The sequence below is a fragment of the Strix uralensis genome, chromosome 5, assembly GCF_047716275.1.
Source record: "Strix uralensis isolate ZFMK-TIS-50842 chromosome 5, bStrUra1, whole genome shotgun sequence".
Classification (NCBI taxonomy): Eukaryota; Metazoa; Chordata; class Aves; order Strigiformes; family Strigidae; genus Strix; species Strix uralensis.
In genome coordinates, this window is record NC_133976.1 from 54,769,974 (window position 1) to 54,792,002 (window position 22,029).

General features: G+C 36.8%; 1 protein-coding gene across 15 annotated transcripts in view; it reads left to right on the forward strand.

Moving 5' to 3' along the window:
- CNOT4 (CCR4-NOT transcription complex subunit 4) overlaps nt 1–22,029 on the forward strand; it is an 82,013-nt gene that overhangs the window by 45,510 nt on the left and 14,474 nt on the right. For 10 of the 15 annotated variants that reach the window (XM_074870862.1, XM_074870872.1, XM_074870864.1 and 7 more), the window contains exons 4-11: nt 1,928–2,014; nt 2,532–2,633; nt 3,408–3,533; nt 7,796–7,929; nt 11,650–11,805; nt 14,488–14,545; nt 14,836–15,085; nt 16,997–17,494. In XM_074870862.1, coding sequence (XP_074726963.1) covers nt 1,928–2,014; nt 2,532–2,633; nt 3,408–3,533; nt 7,796–7,929; nt 11,650–11,805; nt 14,488–14,545; nt 14,836–15,085; nt 16,997–17,494 — 1,411 coding nt within the window. The remainder of the gene's footprint in view (nt 1–1,927; nt 2,015–2,531; nt 2,634–3,407; nt 3,534–7,795; nt 7,930–11,649; nt 11,806–14,487; nt 14,546–14,835; nt 15,086–16,996; nt 17,495–22,029) is intronic. The other 5 variants (XM_074870870.1, XM_074870873.1, XM_074870871.1 and 2 more) reach the window with 3 other exon arrangements.

The following is a 22,029-nucleotide window of genomic DNA, read 5'->3' on the forward strand; positions in this document are numbered from 1 at the left end:
AGTGGAGAGGGAAAAAAGGAAGGGAAGAGAAAAATCCAAGTTAAACAGATCTGTCATATAACACTTCAGTTCCTACAAGAATATAGCAACAAGTGTTTGCAAGCAACTGTCAGCACTGGCTTGGTGCTATTTATTACCAAAAAATGTATTTGGTTTCTTTGACCAGATAGAGGATTTGTGAGTAAGAGAAATAGTATATACAGCTAAATTCTTTTTTAACCTCAGATAATTCTGTACTGAATACTTTGAGTAATTAGAAGTGGATTTGTTGGTGTAGTAAGGGGTGGTAGCGGTGTTGTACTAGGTTTGGTGGTAGCAGTATTCTCACTAACGTACCAGAAGATAATGTGTACTTACTGGATACTGCATAGAGCACCAAAATTACTTGATTTTGAAGAAACCTAGCCTGAAAGAGAGAGATGGGCTAAAAAAAATTACTCAATATATTCAATTTAAGTTTTCCACTTAAGCAAGTGAAAAACTGAGCACAAAGATAGATGATTCGGAAGGGGAGATTGGCTGCTATTTCTGGAACTAGATCTGTGGATCATGATGGAGTACAGGTGGATCCACTTCTGGTGACATGCTCTTGCAAAAAATTGTGAAGGCCATGCTGCCATATCTTATCGGGAGTATAGTCTGCAAGACACTTGAAGAAACTCTTCCGCTTTACTCAAGAATGTTAGTCTCCTCTGGAATGATGCAGAAGGGTGGGTGTAGGATCTTTCAGAAGGGTGTAGATCAAGTGAAGAGCAGTCAGAAGAGACCAGTGAGTGACTGGTTGTCTATATACAATGTGTCCTGCAGTTCTACAGGATGTTCCAAATGTGATTTATGCTGATCTTGAAGACCTTGATGCTCCCTTGAGAAGGGAGAGGAGGTGTTTAAGTAAAGAAGTTCTTGGATAAGTGCTGTGCTGATGTTAGAGAACACTGTAAGACTGTACAGTGTTAATATGAAGATGAAGCTGGGGAAACAAATCTTCCTTTTTAACCTCTTGGGTTATCGTCTAGAGCTAGAAATACCCTTGGCTTATCTAGCTTCAGTCTGAATAGTCCTTACTTGTGTACCTCCTTCCAGTGCAGAGATAGATAAAGAAAGGCTTTTGGTACCAAAAGCGTCAGATACAGTGCCAATTCTACTGGCACACAGGTAACTGTTATTCAATATAATAATATGCTAGAGATGTTCCTGCTTTGCACAGGATCCCTAAATGGTGTGTTATTACTAACTGATGCAGGGAAGGGCAAGGCAGGAGACTTTATTTTTTCTTCAGGTATGTGATATTCACTCATTCATTTTAGCATGATGTTGATTCTGAAATGTTTTTTCTTGCCCCAGGGAGGTGTCATGTATTGTTGTCTTGTACTTAGTCTGGTCTTCTGAAAACTTGAGGCTATCTTGAGCTAATTGCTTGACTCTCTTTCTATATGGAGTGGCGCAAGTGAGTCAGGATTCAGCATTTTGTTCCTAGCAATTAATATATCTGAACGCAAATTTAAGGTGGTTATTTTAAAACTGAATGAATGTGATTTTTATTTTTTCCTCAAATTATAAAATAGATATATACAGGAATATTTCGTGCTGAATGGGATGTATCTTCCCAGGGTAGGATTTGGGTAATCTGAGCGCCAAAAGAAATTTTAAAAAAATACAACACAAAATGTGGAATATCTCTCATTTAAGTTCTTCACTGCAGTGGCAACGTACTCTGTATTGCAAGTAACTATGTTTTACATTGGAAAACAAATCTACATCTACATGCTTTGTAGGAATCTACAAATCTACATCCTCCATTCTTTGTAGGAAGTCTTTTTTATTAGTTTTTTTATTAAAGGCTTTACTTGCACAGTTATACAGAAAAAATAAGTACAGCCCTGTATGTACTAACTTTCCATTGTACGACTTAAACTTTTTTTTCTTGTAGGTTTTGAAACGACCAGAATATTTTGGGAAATTTGGTAAAATACATAAAGTTGTCATTAATAACAGCACATCATATGCAGGCTCACAGGTAAGTCAGAGGCCTCGTGATTTTTTTTATTCCTTTAGAGAAAATACATGTGTGCTGAGTGAATCTGGGGCTCCCTATTTCTGATTAAGCAATAGGTTAAAGTAAAAAGAAGAAAACCAGCAGCATTGCAAAAATCAAATTAGCATTAAGTTACTGAGGCATTATCCAACCAGACTCAAAGTTGGTTGCAAGATGCAATGTAGAAAGATTAAAGACTGGAAGACAGGATGAGAACCTTCAAAGAAGCAGCAGTGTGGCATTTATTCACTAATCTGCATTTCAGGGATAAAATACCTCTAAGTATTTTTAGAACTTTCAAGCAACATTTTGATGCATTTCTTCTTTTCCCCATTCTTTATGTATTGCATCTAAATTTTTATGAATTCTACCATTTTTGTCAGTTTTTCTGTTAAAACATCTAGCTGTGAATATACCAGTTTATGAAGTGAGCTGCTTAAAAAGCAGATCTGTGTAGGGGAAGGAAGAAATAAAAAAATATGGTATGTTTTCTTTCTAGGGTCCAAGTGCCAGTGCATATGTAACCTACATCCGGTCAGAAGATGCTCTCAGAGCCATACAGTGCGTCAATAATGTGGTGGTAGACGGCAGAACACTTAAGGTGGTAATATGTATATGTGCTAGGACACGTAATACTAGTGCATAGTATAAACTTTTATTTGTATGGATATGTTTGTGTTGATGAGCAAAAATGTCCAGTTTCTTGGGTATTGGGTTTTGACCTATTTTCCTAGCATTAATCACAACATGGCATTTCAGCGAGCTTCCAGCAGGCAATGTTTTAGGGGGTTAGCAGTTAACTTCCTAAAACAAAAGTTTGAGACAAAGAGATGCACCACATCCCCCTTGTCACAGTGGCTTTTTTGCTGTACAGCTTAATAGGACAGTGTGAAAACCTGATTATTTGCTTTTACAGAGAATTTCTGTAATCCAAACACCACATCTCTCAAAAGCTTCCTATCAAATGCAAGTTTTTTTCTTTGGTATATGTATAAACTGGTGGCTATAGAAAATCAGCTAGTTAATATTCATTTCCTGACCCTGCTACAAAACAGTAACCTGTTTCATGTAATACAAACTTGTAATGACTTATATGGCTTCTCATGATTGTGAATGCAAAAATCTACAGAGGCTATTATTTTGGCGTTTATTTAGATTGGATGAAAATAGATATACGTTCTAATTAACTAATCTTCAAGTATATAGATTCCTTACAAATGGAATTCCTAGTCTATCTGCATCAAAAAGTGCACTATGATGGAACTTCAAACCTTGGGAAGGATTTTTTTGCAAATACAGGGTTTTTTTTCCTTATGCTGTAAAAGGCATTCTTAACATCCAGTACTTAAGTATTTGTTTTCTTTTTTTCCGTCAGGCATCATTAGGTACAACAAAATACTGCAGTTATTTTCTAAAAAATATGCAGTGTCCAAAACCAGACTGCATGTATCTACATGAGCTGGGGGATGAAGCAGCCAGTTTCACAAAAGAGGAAATGCAGGTAAGTGTAATGAATGGAAATATATGAAATGTGGCATGTATCTATTGTATATACTTTAGTCTAATGTGTGTATAATGTAGCCTTTTGCTGAATGTTATGGCAGAGATGAATTTTGAAGTCCAAAAGGTGATTAACGAGTTGGATAGTGGAAATGAACAGTTAGTTAAATCTTTTTCATTGCATGCTGCTTTTAAAGGCTGAAAAGTCCCCCTGAGTGTTCATGAGTCAAAAAGATGGAGATAAACTCTTAGCCAAGAATTCAAATAACATTGAGTTATCTACTTGCTCTTTGTTCACACCAATGCAAGGTAATGTATGTTATTTTAAATCTCGGGAAGAAGTTAGTGCAGATCTGGGTTTTCCTGTAGGTTTTGTGTATGTGGCCAGTTATTGTGGGTTAACTATTGTACTGTGATTTGACTATGCTGTCTGAATTCTGATATCCCTTTTATGAAGGGTGTAGAAACTGTTTGGAAATAAACATTGAAGGTAACTGTAATAGAGCATAAATACTGATGCAGGGACATCTCAATATCAAAATGCTTGTTATCTAGGATAGGGAAGCAAGTAAATGGATACCTTTACTTTCTCAAAGGTGGTGCATTCTGAGGTCTGTCTGGGTCTGTCCCTCTACATGAAGTACAGTAAAGCTTTTAAACACAGTCTCAAGTATGCCAGCCTTGCATCCATACTGTAATTTTTGCACGTGGTCTGTCTGAAGCAGGGTGGTCCCCACCCCTAGTGCTAGCATAAATGTCATACAAGTAAATTTTATTTCATGTGTTAAGCTGCTGTAAGCCAGAGGATAAGGAAGAATGCCCATATCTATTATACATTTTTTTCCCCCACAAATTAGCAGTTATTTCTGAGGATTTCAGCTGTATTTTCATAAATTTAAAAAATACCCTGCTGGTTCAGATGAATAGTCCCTATAGTATATATTTTTTCACGGATAAGGGCAATAGGAGGTGAAATTCAAGGAGAACTTGCAAACCAGGCCACCTTTCCTGTTCATTTCCCTGTATTTCTCCCACCACCTAGATCTGTTATATTATACATGTTTGAGGGTATGTTCCTCCTGTCTAGACTTTTTACTTTTTTTATAGAACTGTCAGCCATGACTCTTTAAAAATTTAAGTGCCCTTCCTAATGATGCCCAGCACATTTTTTTGTTTGGTTGGCAGTGCATAATTAACTAACAGTTTCAGAGATCTGTTGGCAGTAACCTCAGTATCTCTTCACTGAGCTGTAACAGCCAGTTCACAGATCAGTAGAGCATTAGTATGGTTTTAGGCTACTTTTCCCTTGGTGTGTTACCTGACATGTCTCTGGTGAAACTTATTTGCTACCTTTTTGCCTGTTTGCTGAGTTCTCTGTGGTTCTTTTGGAGTTCCTCATTATCAGCATGGCATTTTACTACCAAAAGAGCTTGGTATTGTCAGCAAAAAAACTTGGTCTTTACTCCTTTCTCATGCATGCTGATGGTGTTGCATAAAATTGATATCAGTCATTAGTCCTCATCACTTGCTTCTACACCCTGAAAGAGTGACCAGTAAGTCTTCGCTTTGCCTTTCTATCTTCATACCAGCTTCAATCCACACAAGAACCTTTCCTCTATCTCAGGTCACTTTTGTAAATGATTTCTGGTCTGAAACATTATCAAACCCTTTTTGAAAGTTTTGAGGATCCTCTTTATGCTTATTGACACTATAATAAAATTCCATCATGTTAGTGAAGTAGGATTCCCTTTACAGAAGATGTTCAGATTCATTCTCAGCAGATTGTGTTTATTCATGAACTTCTATTTTTTTCTTTTTTTTCTTTTTTGAGATAGACTGTATAATCTTAGGAGGAATGGAGGTTGAAAACAGTCTGTAGTTCACAGGATCTCTTCTACAGCCATTTCTGTAGGAGACAGTGGCAGTCTGTCAGTCCTCTGGCCTATCTGCCAGTTAAAATTGATAGGTTACAAACCTTGGCCAAGAATCAGTTTCACATAGGAGTTTCTTCAGAAGTCTTGAGTGGCTTATACTTGATCTTGGTGATTTAAATGAATCTTCCTTTTCGGTTCCTTGTTACATTCCTTAAACTTTCTTCTTCATTTCATGCAGAAGTGCATTATGCTTTCAGTGTACCAGCTTTCTGGAGTTTGGGTTAGTGTCAATGAATTTACAGGTCCCTTTCATGAGATTGAATGATCATTGTCACAGACTCTGATGCTCTGTTTTAAAAAAAAAAAAAAGGTCAATGGATGAACTTACATTCTAGATTCAATAATTGTTAATAGAGGTAAACATTGTGACAAGCCGAAAAGAATTGGTAGAACTCCAGGAAGCCTCTGAAAATGAAGTTGGCAAGTTAGGTAAGGTAGATTGGAGATGCTAAGTTTGGCCTCTGGATTGCTTGTTATAAAGTACATTTACTGCAAGATCCTAATATAGGATTTTAGTCTTGTTTCTTTCTTACGTTTATGTGACAGGTAAGTGAGCTTAGGACTGACTTGATGTTCCTGGCCATGACATTCAGTCTCTTGCCATTGAAGCCTTAAGCAAGATGAGATATCCAGAGAGGTTTCTTCTTACTCAGCTGCTTAATGTTTCCAGGGCAGATCTGTGTATCTGAGCTAGTTGTTTATATTCTATTCATAGTGGATGGCAAAAGAAGCATTTCCAGGGTGCAGTTTATCTCAAAGTTTGCATTTAGGTGAACTACACTTCTTTCTACGGTAGGTAGTAGCTTGGCTGTAGACACTGACAAAGTTGGGTAAGATGATGCATCCACCAGATGTTTCAGTGTCCTTTTTTGAGGGTTGTGTAGTTGACTGCATAGAGAAAGAAACATTGAGAATCAACCAGTAATGGAGAACTGGAGAAATAAGTAGCAAAAAAATGGAGATATTTACAGTGTTTGACTGACTTGGAGCATTGAAATGGGATAATGCAGGTGTCCTTCTGAGGGAGCCCATAAGGGAATTTAGTTTCTCAGCAGTACTGTTTTCTGAATTTTGTCAAATATTCCTGCTTAATTTTTTTTAAAAAAAAGAAAAACAAGTAAAGAGTTTTCTTTTAGGTTGTAATATTTTTCTAGGAGGATGTCTACATTGCCTGTGCATCAATTCCATTCCTGTTCCAACAAAACATTTATAAAGAGAATGAATTAAGTAATGTACAAATGTTAATTTTTAGGTGTGCCAGTGGCATGAGAGCTTTTAAATCAATACTGTAGATGTGGTAGATAATAACATGTATGTTCCAGACTTAAGATGCAGAAGGCCTGGCTGTAAATCTTGGTGCTTGCTTGCTTTGCTGAAGGACATCTCTTAGTATCTGGAAACTGTAGATAAAAGCTATTGACAACTTCAGATTCACTGTTCTATTTTTCATCTTGATTCAACTCAACTTACAACACTTAACTTACAAATAGTAATTCTTAGGTTGGAATGGTATAACAACCTACAAAAAATGTGAATGCTTATCTTGGAACTTGTTTCAGATGTTGCTTTAAATGTTGCATGAGGGGTGGATCTTGCTGGTTTTAAGTGTTTAGCCACAGAATGTTATAGATAAGCTAGACTGAAAAATACTTTCTTCTTTCATTCACCAGATGAAATATTCTGGAGTTGGATTGGGCCTCCTCAATTTCTGAAAGCAAGAAATTGTTCTCAATTAATTCAGTTAGTTAAAAGAATTTCATTTTTTCAGTTATTAAAAAGAATGATTTACTAGTTATTGCTCAGAATATCTTGCTTGTCGCATGATAGTTAACACTCAGACCACCTCAGCTATTTTTATTAAGCCAATATAAAATTACTTCCAATTTGGAACTTTTGGTTTAAAAGAGACTCTTTACTCCTTCCCATCTTATGAAAAGCTTAGTATGGTTGATATATCAAATGCAGACTGTCTTGGAGATTTAGCTGTTGGCGATTTAGAAAGTATATTATGAAGCTCTTGATCAGAACTGAACAGCAAGTCTAATAAGGTTGTAACTATCTACCTTCTTTAGAAGTCTCCAAAAAAATTATGAACTGGTAAACACGTGCAAGTGATTTCTAGGCAAGCTTTAGATTTGTCGAGATCATGTCTGTGCTGAGATTGAGAAGCACTGTTTTGAGTTTGTCAGGAGTGACCTATTAAATTGTTAAAGCTCAGTTACTGAGCTTTGGGACATACATATGTACATTTATATATTAAAAATGGTTTATATCTATAAAAATATATATTAAAGCAGTATTTGTTCATTGTGATTTTCTGTTTCCTTAGGCGGGTAAGCACCAGGAATATGAACAGAAACTACTGCAAGAATTATACAAACTAAACCCCAACTTTCTCCAATTATCTACGGGTACAGTTGACAAGAACAAGAACAAAGTGACAGCACTGCAGAGGTATGATGTGTAAGTACTGATGCTGGACTGCCTGACTATGCTCTCTTTCTGGTTATTCCCAAAGAAAACCTCCTTATTCCTATTGCATCCCTTAAGTTGTCTGCTCTTTTTAGTGGCTATTACATGATAAACTCTGATACTAGTTTTCTCTGTGCAGAGAGACATATGCACCACTTTGTTCTAATACAAAGTGAGTGTGAATCTTACTTAGTAAATAAATGTTTTTCTGCTGTGTGCATGTGGATCACTAGTTCAGAACGAGGTATTCTTAGTCTGAAAGATGACCTTGTATTTTATATTTGCATGAACACATAATATTTATTGAAGACCAGATGTCAACTTTCTTGATATGATGTCATGATGAATGAAGGCTATTCTCTCACCACTGAGGCACCTTATAGTCTTGATATGTGTGTTTTACATAATGATTTATAGTGCAGTCCTTGCATTAGGTGTAAGGACCTTGGAAATTGAAAGTAAAATCAGTTTCTTTTGTATGAGTGAGAATTCACAAAATGTGAATAAAATTTGTTACTTTCATCTAGTAAACTTAAATGATATGTTTTTCACTATGTTGTCATTTCAGTTATCACTTATTACTGCTTGTTAATATTCTGTTGAAGTAGTTTGTTCAGTAAGTTATGAAAATATTTCTGTCTATATGAGTACATAGTCATACAAAGATAAATGAAAACCTAAGGTCATCAGTCCTTAGGTGAATTAGCCACTCAAATGTCATATTTAAGATAAAGAAATAAAAACTGTTAACAATTTCCTCCACTCCTTTTTGTAGGATTTTCATGATGAGATGGGCAGAGTGGAATGTAAAAGTTAAATTGCACTTCGTATGCACCTTGGCCTTGTAATCAGAGTTTGTGTTGTGTGCCAGTTTATCCACTACTGAATTTTTCAGACAATAATTTGCCACTGGCAGCATCACTGCACAACAGTTTAAGCAAGGAAGTGGGTATTGTCTAAAATATTGCCAATGGAGCTTGAATAAGCAGAATACAATTTTGAGAACAGGTATCCCAGGTGGTGTACTGAGATTATTTTCTTTAACTTCTGGAGGAAGTGTTGTCTGCTCTTTGCAAGTGGTCAGGAGTCCAGGTGGATCTTTTCTTACGGACTGTGCCACTTCTTATTTCTTGGGCACTGGTTCAGCATTGACTTGGAAGGTAGAGTGCAGTGAGTAAAGCAAATACACCACTTCCTGCATTTGGGTATTGATTATTTTTATGTTCAAAGTCTTGAGCTAATCTTAATTTGAAACCTAATTAGATCCGTGCAAAACAAACGATACCAGTGAGGAAAGAATGCTCTGTCTGAAACTGCAGCAAACTTTTAAACCTTCAGAAAGCAATTATGAACTGGAGCTTGGCCAATCTGTGGTGCTAACATTTTGGCACTTGTGGAAAAAATGGCTCCAAAGGCAACAAGTGGTCTGGAGTTAACTTCTCTTGTCAGCTGAACAGCATCATCATAACACAGACTCTGTTCTTTGCTAAAGGCTAGGCAACACCTTTTGGGTTGCAAAGTGAGTTTCTTCTTGCAGCTGGGATTTTTGAAATGTTTCTTCAAGTCCCATCTCATTAGTACAAAATGTAGCTTGTGAGCCGGTGAATGCACGTTGTTCTCCTTCACAGCTTTCACACCCCAATTAGGTTCTCATTTTTGTCAGATTCATTGATATGATGCTTCTGGCAGTCTGTCAGAGCCTCTGACAATTTTGTGGTTGTTCTTGTGTTTTTGGGGTGCAGGATTTCTGTTTCACTCTGGAATTGAACAGAAGTTGTGTTCTAAATAGTAAATGTTTAATTATAAATATCCAGTAGTAGAAAACAGTTTCTTAAACTGTACATAAATGCTTTTTCACAATTGTGTTCTAATTTGAAAGGTCCTATTTGCAGACCTTTTTTCTTGCTGCTAAAGACAAATGTTAAAATAACCCAGTGCCACTTTGTGTATGTGGGTACTCATCTCTTGATATGTCACTTGATAGTCAATAGTGACTGCATTCTCTTGCAATTAGAGGTATATTCCACATTGAAAACAAGCTTTTTTTTTCCTGCTGACATTTTCCTGAAGAACTGAAATGAATGCTTTCTTATGCTACAAGTGGAAACACTTGTTAAGCACTTGCTGGTCTTGGAGAATAGCCCTTTAGAAGCATGCAGCTTTGAACTTAAACAGAACAAAAAAACCCACATGCACAAAAGCCCACCCCAAACCAAACCAGTTTGTTTCTCTTTACCTTTCTCCTTGGGTGAAAAACTGACTTTTAACTGTGCCATTTTAAAGTTCGTTTTGGTGTAGACTTTGCACTGCAGCAGACATAAATTTTGATATTTAAAATAAATCTGTTAATGGATTGAAAGCCTTGTTATATCTAGATGACAGCTCACTTTTGTAGGACTGAGAATGTTTAATGACTGACATAGTGCTGATGATGTGTCTTCATTCCTTGATGTTCAGTATCTGATCAGCTCACTATCTCTTATTTTAAATGTGTACAAAGCAAAGATGAGATCTGTAAATCAGGTCGAGGCTCTCATCTGTGTACATATTCTATAGGTATATGAGAAATGTGGAGGTAGAATAGCAAATCTACAATACTAACTGAGATTTGAGGGTAGCTAATACCAATTTTATCTGAATAGGAGCAGGAAACACTAGAGGAAACTGCTTGCTATAAGTAGCTATAGGAATTTCCAGATTCTGACTGTGAACTTACTAAATTGACCTAGAGATGTAGAGTAAATGTTGGACCGTGTAATAAGAACATATTAATGAAAGGAGACATCAGGAGGAACTTAAGTACTGAAAAAATTTTTTTAAAAGCTTCTTCCTTATGAAGACAGCACTTGGACAGTAAAAACAGCATCCTAATTAAAGCAAATGAAAAGCTAAAGTTAATAGAAAAACTGGAGAACACAAAGGCAATCATAGTAAAATTTTAGGGTTAGTGGATGACACTGTATTTGAATGCATTCAGTTACAGATGATACTTCAGCTCGCTTCAAGTTGTATAAAATGTAACTATTTTCAGCAAAAACTTGGGCTTTGAGTCCTCTCTTGAACTTTCAGATCTAATGTACACTCTGAAATTAAATTTAATGCTACTTTATAAAAAGGAAGTAATTATGGCTTTAAAATAGAAATGAAGGGAGCAGTAACTTGAATGAACAGTGTGTTGACTGGTCTCATGGTCTGTTAGTAAAACTGTGGACTCTGGTGTAGGTGTTAAACACAAACTTCATCTGTTGGGGCCAGTCTTGATAGGGCCTGGAATATAAAACATGTATTTAATAAAAAAAGTTTAGTTCATGATTTACAAAACTTACAAATACTTATGGGATAAAGCAAATAATTCTAAATGAGAATGAGGTTTGTGTAGGTCTGGATAATTGAAGCTTTTTATTTTTTTGGTTTTTTTCTCTCCCCCAAATGGACAAGTTTGGACTTCAGCATTGGCAGAGCAGCTATCTATTCAGTGAAGAAAACAGAATTCCCCTGGTTTTCTCTCCACTCCCTATCCCACTAATTCTTTTTTTAAGTCATCACCATTTAAAATCTGAGAAATAATATCCAGATAAATCTATTCTTATAGATTGTCTGGCACAAGGATTCATTTCCCCAGTGCTTACGATTTTTTAAAACACTTTCTTCATAACTTGAACTCTTCTTTTTTGTTTTGTGTTTTTTTTTTTTACTCTTGCCTTTTTCCAGACCCAACAGTAATAACAAAGATGCCTGGCCATCATTACAGAGTTCAAGTAAATCAGCCAACGGTTTAACAATGGAACACAGGAAAACGCCTCCTATATTAGAAAATGGCACAGACCCAGAACATATGACTCCAGATGGTGCAGACTCAGATTTCGGGTAATTGTGCTGCCTTTTATACTTCAGATAGCTTGCTTTCTCTCTCACTATTTGGTGTGGAGGGAATGATTCTCCAGTCTCTCTCTCTGGTTGGAGAGCTGGATTCAAATCCTGACCAGGTCACAAAAAGCTGGACTTAGCCTAGCCCCTGTCAAAAAGACTGAATGGCAGATTGTGCAGGAGAACCCTAACGTGAAGGTAGTAAGTGATGCTACAGGTAAGGTCTGAGGGGAGCTGAATAACTAGGGGATCAACAGCTTATATAGCTGGATGGTCCCAGCCAGAGCTGAGCCCTTCATTTCTATACAGAAGCTTCCACAAAAGTAACACGCTAGTTGCTATACATCAGGAGGCTTGTCACTTGGAAAAGCTTCAACAGAGGCAAGCTCAATGTTAGGGCTGAATATTTGTCATCTCTTTACAGTGGTATGTTCCAGAAAAACAACTGCAGAGGTAAGGGTTCCCTGATTATCGCTCAGTAACAGGAACAACAGGGCAGCAGATTCATCTGAGGCTTTTTTGTGCAGAGGAAGTAATTCATCTGCTTGCAATAACTTCCTTATTACTAACCAACATTTTTTCCTCTTGGTGCCCTCCTTGAATAGAACTGGTGTCCTCTTCCATCATAGCATCACTTGCAGTTCTGATTATAGTCTGTAGTCATGCTGATTTGTTTTTCATGGACCCCCTCAGGTAACATTGGTTGGGCTCATTCGGAGGTTGGATGGGGAAATAACAAGGTAAACCCTAATATTTTAAGAAGTGGTGTTGCCAGTTAGGTAGTTGATCTTCATTTTAAATCTATATTGAACCAATGCATTAACATTGTGAGTGCTGTTGAAAGTGGTACCTTCCTGTTAGATTTAATAGCAGTCCTGTTGAGCTGTGATCAGAGATCCTATGGTTGCATTTTTGGTAGTGACATGCAGCTTCCTTCTTATCTTTTCTGAGAAGAATGTACTAAACGTAGGTAAAAATATGGTAGTCAGTAGATAATGAATCTTGTTCATTCTTGTGGGCTGGAAGTCTGTCTTACAATTAAAGACTTCTTAGGTTCAAGTATAATAAACATTTTCAGTATTTAGATTGTCATTAAAAGTTGTCTTACACATAGCTTTTTAAACTGCATCATTGTGACTTTCTGTCAGCAGCTTTCAGAAAAGAATTTGGCTGTAATATCAGCTCTACAATCAGAATGATTGTGTAGTGAAGAGTCAAAAGCAAACTTTTGTGCTATAGGTATTCAGAAATTACTAACCCAAGACACTTTGTTCCAAATGGAAGAACTTTATTCATGCTGTTTGACCACTGAGTAGAAAGTATTTGTAAATCTTAACTGGAGTAATGCTTGTTTGCAAGTACATTCCTCTGATTTTTCCTTTATAGTCATAAATACTTCAGCTTCAGTTATCTGTTTGAGATGCCAACTCAATCAGTGTCCTTTTGCACAGAAATTGTTTTTATTAATGGATTACTCTTACACAGTTTCTTTAGAATGGAGGAGAATTAATTCTGCTGGGTTTTGATCCTAGTTATTCTGGGATGGGGAGAATGAATACAGGGGGAAGCAATCTTATGAATTTTTGACCTTGATATGTGGCTCTATGCAATATTTAAACTTTGCAGTAGCAAGGGGTGTTTGAAAACAATGTGTAGCTAGAATCTGAAGTCTGCACCTAGTTAAAATAATTACTACGTATTTTTGTCTTGTGCTAACATATCATGCCTGTAATTTGACTTGTATCACATTCTGGCCTCTTAATGGAACTGAAATTCATCTTGTTACTTCTGGTCCTTGTTTGTAGGACCTGTGTTTTGGGCTGTGCAGCCTGATGGTTGTGCATCTTCTCTTATGGGTAGATAAAAATGAAAGTACCTTGAAGTTATAAAGCAGAGATTTTAATCTAAACTTGAACTAACACTGTTTCACTGGTGTGGTATTTAGCATAATTAAGGCGACTCAAGTATGTCTGTCAGAATCTTGAATCCTGAGATGTGCCATTTCAGTAAAGTCATGTTAATTCCCAGTGAATAGCTTTCTGAGGTGGTTTCCTGCTGTATCTTATCTTTTATTCTCTTTTTTTGTTGGCAGTTTTATGCTATGTCTCGTCTTGCATTTTTCCCCTTCTGTCATCTCAAAACTCAGTTTTCTTGGAACTAATTTCTGCTAGTTAAAGCTTGAAGCCTGGTGGGAAGCTTAACTTGCCACCAGGACTAAATAGTTAATTTAATCTTATCTCTCCCCAGATTTATTTAGAACTTGTATGGGAACTGACAATTTAGGTATTTGGAAAACAAATCTGTTCTCATGTTGCTTTCCAGTAGTAGCATAGACTACTATGGAATACTGCCATAGTATAAGAGAGTCCTGGGGTTTTTTGAATGGTATAGAGTTACTATGAACATGTTTAAAACTTTCCTTTTGATCCTTAACAGGGCGGTCAACAAGTGGAGTGGAGAGTGGTGGGAAGAAGTATTACAGTATATGGCAAAGATTGGGATGCTTATTATTAAAAAAAGTCTCATAAATAATAAGTGGACTTTTTTCCTTCTTAATTCCTCCTAATTAATTTTGCTTTGTCTTTATTTCAAGGCTTTTCTCCCACTACGAAAATAAATGTTGGTTTTCACATTAAATACTTAAGTGTCTTACTGTCTTTTTTTCCCCTCTCAATTTTGCAGCCCTATCGACAAACCTTCAGATTCCCTCAGTATAGGAAATGGTGACAGCTCCCAGCAGGTAAGACACAAAAATAAATGCTGTGAAAGTAAGAATTGAGTTTGAGGGCTTGGTGCAACTTGTAGTTGAAGAAGCAATTACTTTCTGAAGTATATAATAATTCTAAACAAAACTAAAAAATGCTACTGCTAAGTTGATTTTTATGTTTGACCTTGTACTGAGCTATATATATATTAACTAACCTAGTTGCAACCAAAAGTTTTGAGGAAATTTTTCGACTGTATTAGTGAAAAATATTTTATATATAAACACTCGTGTCCTAATTGTTTCTCTTCCTGTCTTGCCTGTAGATAACAAACAGTGACACACCTTCACCACCGCCTGGTTTAACAAAACCCAATCCAGTCATACCCATCAGTTCATCTAATCACAGTGCACGGTCTCCTTTTGAAGGGGCTGTAACAGAATCACAGTCGCTCTTCTCTGACAACTTTCGGCACCCTAACCCCATTCCTAGTGGGCTTCCTCCATTCCCCAGCTCTCCACAGACTTCAAATGAGTGGCCCACAGCACCAGAACCACAGAGCCTCTTCACATCAGGTACGTACACAGGTTATGTGGCTGGGTATTGCTTGCTTTTGCAATGGATGTCTAACTGTGTAGAACCAAAAACTCTAGGACTTGCTCCATACTGTTTTTCCCCCTTCACAACTGATTAAAATTTGTTACTTAAGTACAAACAAATTGCACTGACAAAGGGTTTTCTTTTAAAAGAAACTTCACAGAATTTTCCAGCTGCATGGCTAAATTATTAGAGTGCTTATTTTAGTTCTTCTTAGCCATGTGCCTGTCTAAATAATAGGCTGTGACATGTATCATTAATATTTAATGTTACAGGTTTTTGTTGAGAGCGGGAAAATACATGGTGTCAATGTATGTTGGTGTAATAATCTGTTATAATCTGTAATTCTGACATCGGAAGCTGTGCAGTGAAATTCAGAATGTTCTTTAGTATCCTGCATAGTTATCTGAAGGTGCCTAATCTTTCTCTTTCTGAAATGAGATTATGTACATTCAGAAAAGATAAAAATATGGTTAATTGCATCAACTGAAAGATACTTGTATTTTCCAGGTACTTTCTATGAAATACCACTTCATATGAATGAAACATCATTTTAGGTGTATTTATATAGTCTCAGGAATGGTTAACAGTGTTTAAGAGCTCACAAATTATAAATGAGGGAGTTGTTAAAAAATTAAATGAAACTGTCAGTATTAAATAGATTGTAAATGACGCTTCAGGACAAAGTTAATTTACTTAGTGATTAGACTTCTCTTGATGTTTATCTGCCTCCTGGATGTCGTAATCCTGTTTGTAAACAATATTTATTACCAAGGTCATTGCCTGCTGTTTAAGGTACTATACGCACCAATTTTGTAAGGATTAAGTAGCAGTAAGAGCCAATTTCCAGGTAGTAGAGATCTTGTTCCATTTCATGATAGCAACCATACATTTTACATTAATTTAAATAAGACTACAAAGGACAAGTTTTTGTCTGTCTAGCAACTCTTTTTATCTATTGCCATGTATTTTTAGAGTGAAAATAGAAGTGTAGATTTCCTAGAGGATACTGAGCTTAATTTTAACTACTTAAGGCAGTAGACCAGGTTCCCTACCAGCAGAGGGAGTTAACGTTGTGAGTGATACTACCTTGTACTCATCAGCTTGTGCTACCACAGTTATGAGGAAAAATACTGTGAAACTAGACCCAGCATTCACTGAACCTGAATAAGAAACTTAAAAACAGTGTAATGAAATCAAGTAGTAATTGAAAATGCAGGGAAATTCTGTTAAGCCTTTTTTGCAACACTGCCTCAAAATATTTAACAGTTACCTTGCAATGCAGTTCCTTATTTCCTCTTGTTTTATCAAGGTGTCTACTCAAGAATTTGACTTGTTTTTCTTCATAATGGTAGACAGTGGGGTTTGTTTGGGGGATTTTTTTAACCACTGGTCAGAGGTTCCCTCTTTGAGAGGGATCGTCTCCGCACCTTTCTTGCACAGCGGAGCTGAAGCATAGCATTAATACTGAAAGCAAAATACTGAACTGAATAACAACCTTATTTAAACTCTGCTTGATCACACTTCCATCATGTGATATGGGTATAAAGAAGGTTCTAAGCGGGTGTTTATTGGTCTCTTTCTACTTGCTGCTATTACTGAAAATACTTATTTGATAAGGCTTTTCTGTAGTTCAGGAACAGAGCAATTCTGCAGTAAAAACATGATTTGCTAGTTCTACCACTTCACCTTAAGTAGAAATCTGTGACAGTTTGATCTGAAAATGGCATCCTAAGCTGACATGTAAGGTGTCTTTGGGGCATGTATAAAGTAGTATTATATGAAAGATAACTGGCAACATAGATTCAGATACACTGAGGCTGAAATTTTTGTATGGATAAATGGTTACTAATTCTTGTTTTAAATCCTGTTCCTCTCTTCTCTGACAGAAACTATACCAGTATCCTCCTCCACAGACTGGCAAGCGGCTTTTGGGTTTGGTTCCTCCAAACAGCAAGAGGACGACTTAGGATTTGACCCTTTTGACATCACCCGCAAAGCCTTAGCAGACCTGATTGAGAAGGAACTGTCAGTTCAAGACCAACCTTCCCTCTCGCCCACATCTCTTCAGAACCCTACCCCACACACTACAACTGCCAAAGGGCCAGGCTCTGGATTCCTGCATCCTGCTGCACCCACAAATGCCAACTCTCTCAGTAGCACCTTTCCAGTCATGCCACAGAGGTTCCCACAGTTTCAACAGCATCGAGCAGTTTACAACTCCTTCAGTTTTCCAGGCCAAGCAGCTCGCTATCCTTGGATGGCCTTCCCACGCAATAGCATCATGCACTTGAACCACACAGCAAATCCCACCTCAAATAGTAATTTCTTGGACTTGAATCTCCCACCACAACACAGCACAGGTCTGGGAGGGATCCCTATATCAGGTAGGTGAATCGGGACAGCTGTGAATATGACTTAATTCATGCTTTCAGCTTCTCTGAGCCAGGAAAGGAAAGGGGAATAGCCAGCTACAAATGGTAGAGTGGTATCTCTTGACTGTCATACTAGGTTTATGAACAGAGGGAGGAATATTGTTTTAAATAGGCCCTTTCCATTTTAAAAAAAACGTATCTGGATGTTTAGCCTTGTAATACTGAGCTTTATAAGGAAGGTGGAGTATTCTGTGCCCGCTTAATTTTGTGCCAAAGCAAATTGGTATTTTGGTTCTTCAGTCTTGCCAGACTGGCTTTCCTTAGGAGTAGGCCCTGAAGTGCATTGCGACTTCCATGTTGACATGCAGGTGCTGACCAGAGTTCTTAAAATTGTGCAGAAAATTGTAATGATGGTAATTTGTGCCAGATGTCTTGGCTGGATTGTTCCCTCTTGTGCATAACCAAATGGCTGCACAATAAAACATTCAGTGCTGCTCATTTCTGTACTTCAGATGGCCTTAATATTATGCTAATCTTTCACTGAATGGATGCTTGTGATGTGTGTAAGAGGATTCATCCTGATTGTGAGGGTTATGATGTTGGAGGAAAATAAATGTGCAGTCAGGCCAGTTCAGGCTGCCATGAATGGATTGATAGGCTCTTGCAGCAAATGTTAGAACTAAGGAGATGATTGTAACAATTATTGTCTTGATTAAAAATTCACTTTGGAATTTGAAGTTTGAAGGAGTTTGAAGTCCTTACATGCTTCCAATTTAGCTTGGCCCAAACAGGTTCTCTTTTCCTAACAGGGAAAAAGATTGTATTAGGTATATAATGAACTGCAGGTAGAAAGTCTGTAAGCTCTTTATAGCCTTGAGATGGAGAAAACTGCTTCTTGAGATGTTGCCAGTGTTTTCTTTTCGTGGGTTTTGAGAAGTACTAGCTATACTATAAGAAAGTGAGCTAGAAAAAGTACTGTGTGTTTTTGATGCTCTAGTACAAGAGCTGTTACTTCCCTGTACTTGGTCATCTTTGAAGGCTTGTTGAAGCTACAGTACTGCTGTAGGGTCCTTAAGCTGATTCATAGTATAAACACTTGGTCCAGACTACAAATGCAAGTAGTTCAAAACTCTTTATACTGACAGTGGCAAAGTTTTTAGTCTAAAAATGACTGATATTGGTTACTCTGAAATGTTAAAAAAACAGAGAGAAATAACAAATTGTTTTTGACATGGAGTCAAAAATGCAGTATCCATGGCACTGCAAATCGTTGCTCGCTTTCCCCAAAACTACACAGAATTTCAAGGAACTTTGCAAGACATTGAGTTTTGACTTTACCAATCAGTTCTAAAAATTGCTAGTTCGAGAGGCTAGTAACAAGACTATCTTGTGGACTAGTGGGACCAGAAAATTCCTTGTGTGTTGTAAAAAATCTGTAGTACAGGTTGATTATAGCTTTGCAAAAGTATTCTTTAAATTGTGTTACTTGAATTGCCTTTGGCAGTTTGAAAGTGGACCTCTTTGTGTTTGTAGAAGACTTCGTAGATCCTTAGTGCAACTCCTGAAGAGCCAGTTGTGTGGTATTGGTTGATGCACAGCCCGTGCCCTGTATTTCCCCCATATATTTTAAGGCAACAGAGTTGATATTTAAGTATATTCTTTTTTGTATGCAACTGCTAGAACCAATTAATCTCAAAATTTTTTGGGCAGATACAGTGCTAAAAACAGAAAATAAACATCTGCTGTGGTCTCTACTGAAAGTTCCTTTGAGTTGGTCTTAATCTCTTGTAATAGAAAACATTGTTATTTGCCTGGCTGACAATTAGATAGCAACAGTTGCTGCAGTGCACATTTCTCAGCTGATCTACATGTCAGCTTTCATGTATCTTGAAAACAGAATCACTTGCACAAACAGTTTACTCCTTTTTCTTTTCCTGTTGTCAGAAATCAGCTGAAGTCCCAGATAGTTCTGGGTTTGTTTGCTGGGTTATGGATTTGTATTATTTGTATGGTATTTAGTGCCTAAGGTTTTCTTTAGTGATCTGTTTCAGAAGTAAAAGTAGCTTGAAAGTCAGGAGGTGCCCTCATACCTCTTTTTCTGTGTGTTTACTTAATAGTTTCCAATTTATTTATTATTGTGTTTTTTCAAATCTGTATCTAGTGTATAGGTGTCTCAACTAATTTCTTTTATGTTCTTCTTGAAAGAATAATTCCTGTTCTTTGTGCTTGCTTTTAATCTATCCGTAGCAGGTATATAATTATATATTTTCCTAGTTTCCTCATTAGATTTACAGTTATAGCTGTCTGGGGTTGGGGGAGGAAAGTGGTATACAAGTACAGAGAAATCATGTTGATGGGACTTCATTACAGTGCTTTATAACACACTCTAGCTGACCTGCTAAAAAAGTGGTTGTATCATAATAGCCATTTAGCAGTATGGAGAGATTAGTTGTAGTATACATGAAGCTCCTTTTTGTTCATTCTTTTGTTAGTCTGTATTCAGGTGTTTTAGAAAATGTCATCAACTCAGCTGTTTCAGATGTAACAGCAACGGAAACCTAGTGCAGGTGAAACTTCACATTCTATCTTCTAGCAGAGACCCTCAACTACTGTCGAAGTTGCATGTGTCCTAAGGTTTTTGATCACAATATTTTACAGGACTATAAATTCCTGAAGCAGATAGTATTGGACCAGTCATTAAAAAAAAAAAATCAAAATCAAACAAAAAACCCACCAAAAACCCCCCAAACACACTAAAATTCCTTTATTTTGTGAGTTTGCCTGCCGTATTTAATCAATGCTTTTCAACTTGTCTTTCATTTATGTGAAAGCAAGCAGATCTAAAAACTTTTACAACTTCATAGGGAGTTAGAAAGCCTAGAAAATAGTATACTAAATCCAATTTTATTTGATCTCACTAAGCGTATTTGTGGTTTGGAAGCTTGTATGAAGAAAACAGCATCTTTTAAACTGCTGCTGCTTCTGCTTTAGGTATGCAATAGTATCCACATGAATTTCTAATGCTTGTGTGACATGTTAAATGTAATGTTTTGAAGCTACCTTTTTGTTTAGTTGAGAATCAGATCTGTGCTGTATTCATAATCCCACAGCTTCAGGTCAGGCTGCTTTGTGATGTGCACCAGATTTAAATGGACACAGGCGCTACCTAAATTATTTTTTTAAGCTCTCATTTAAAAATAATTTCTATATGGAATTTGGTAGCCTATATCTCAGAGAAAGTAGTATTTATTAAACTCATTCTGCGGTTTCTAGAGAAATGACACAATGACACATGATTGACTTCATAATTTTATTATGCATATACTTGAAATGTGTCATATTCATCAGGCATACATCTGTCCCCAACCCATATTTAAATGAACTTTTTGATTGACTGATTCCCAAACTAGCATTTTTTTCTCCCCCCACCATATGATTTTGCAAACTGTAGCAGATGTTACATACTCTCATTATAAGGGACAATTTAGGCTTGTTGCTGTTCTCTGGTGTGGGATGGATTAGATGATTTACTGTGCAGTTATAACTGTGTAACTGCTTTGGGAGAAAAGTTCAGCGACTTCTTTTTCATGGACAGTATGATTATTGCTAAAAGCAATCTTACCCTAGATTGTGTGCAAGCTATCCTAAGAATATAGGACAGTAGCTATCCTTTATTCTGCAGATAATGCCAAAGAAAGATCTGCTGACAGCAGTATGGGTGGGTGTGTGCCTTTATTTTTATCTTACTTTAGGATAACAGGACGCTCTTTGTAACTTGATAGGTAATACGCTATCATCTTTGCTACCCTGCTGCCTGGTGGTGTGTTCTAAAATAACAGATATAGTATTGAATCATAAAATAGGTCTCAGATTAACAGTGTGTTTTGAGACACATGCTTATAAAATGCATGCATATTAATAATAGGGAAAATAAAAATAGATAGTTTTATTTCTTGAGTTTACTGAGTGGTTGGTAGTCATTGATTTTATTACATAAAAAAAGTATAAGGACAAATTCATACTGAAAGTACGAGGAAAAGGTTGTAAATGGTTAGTCTGTCTTTCCTGTCAGTTCTGTGCAAGATGAAGTACTTGACATTTTGAAACACTGGCTGTTATTTATTAATTTCATAATTACCCTGAATATAACTCTAAATGAGAAAAAACTTAATTGTTGGAACTTATCCATTCAATAATAATGAGATAGTTTGGAATTTGAACTCTTCCAAGACTAATGCTACAGTGTTGTGTGTATATTCTTCCCACATAAATCATTGAAACCCCTTGAGTTGGAAGGGATCAACACAGATTGAGTCCAACTCCTGACTCCACACAGGGCAGCCTAAAAATTAAATCATACATCTTGGAGCATTGTCAAAATACTTCCTGAACCCAGGCATTTTATGTATATCATGCATATATTAGAAATCTAAGACAGAGGAAATGGTTAAGTGGACACAGAGGCAGATAGGAAGCATGAAGAATTAAACCCTGTTTAGGGTAGGGGAAGAAAAAAGTTTTACCCGTTGCCCTTGAAGATAACCACT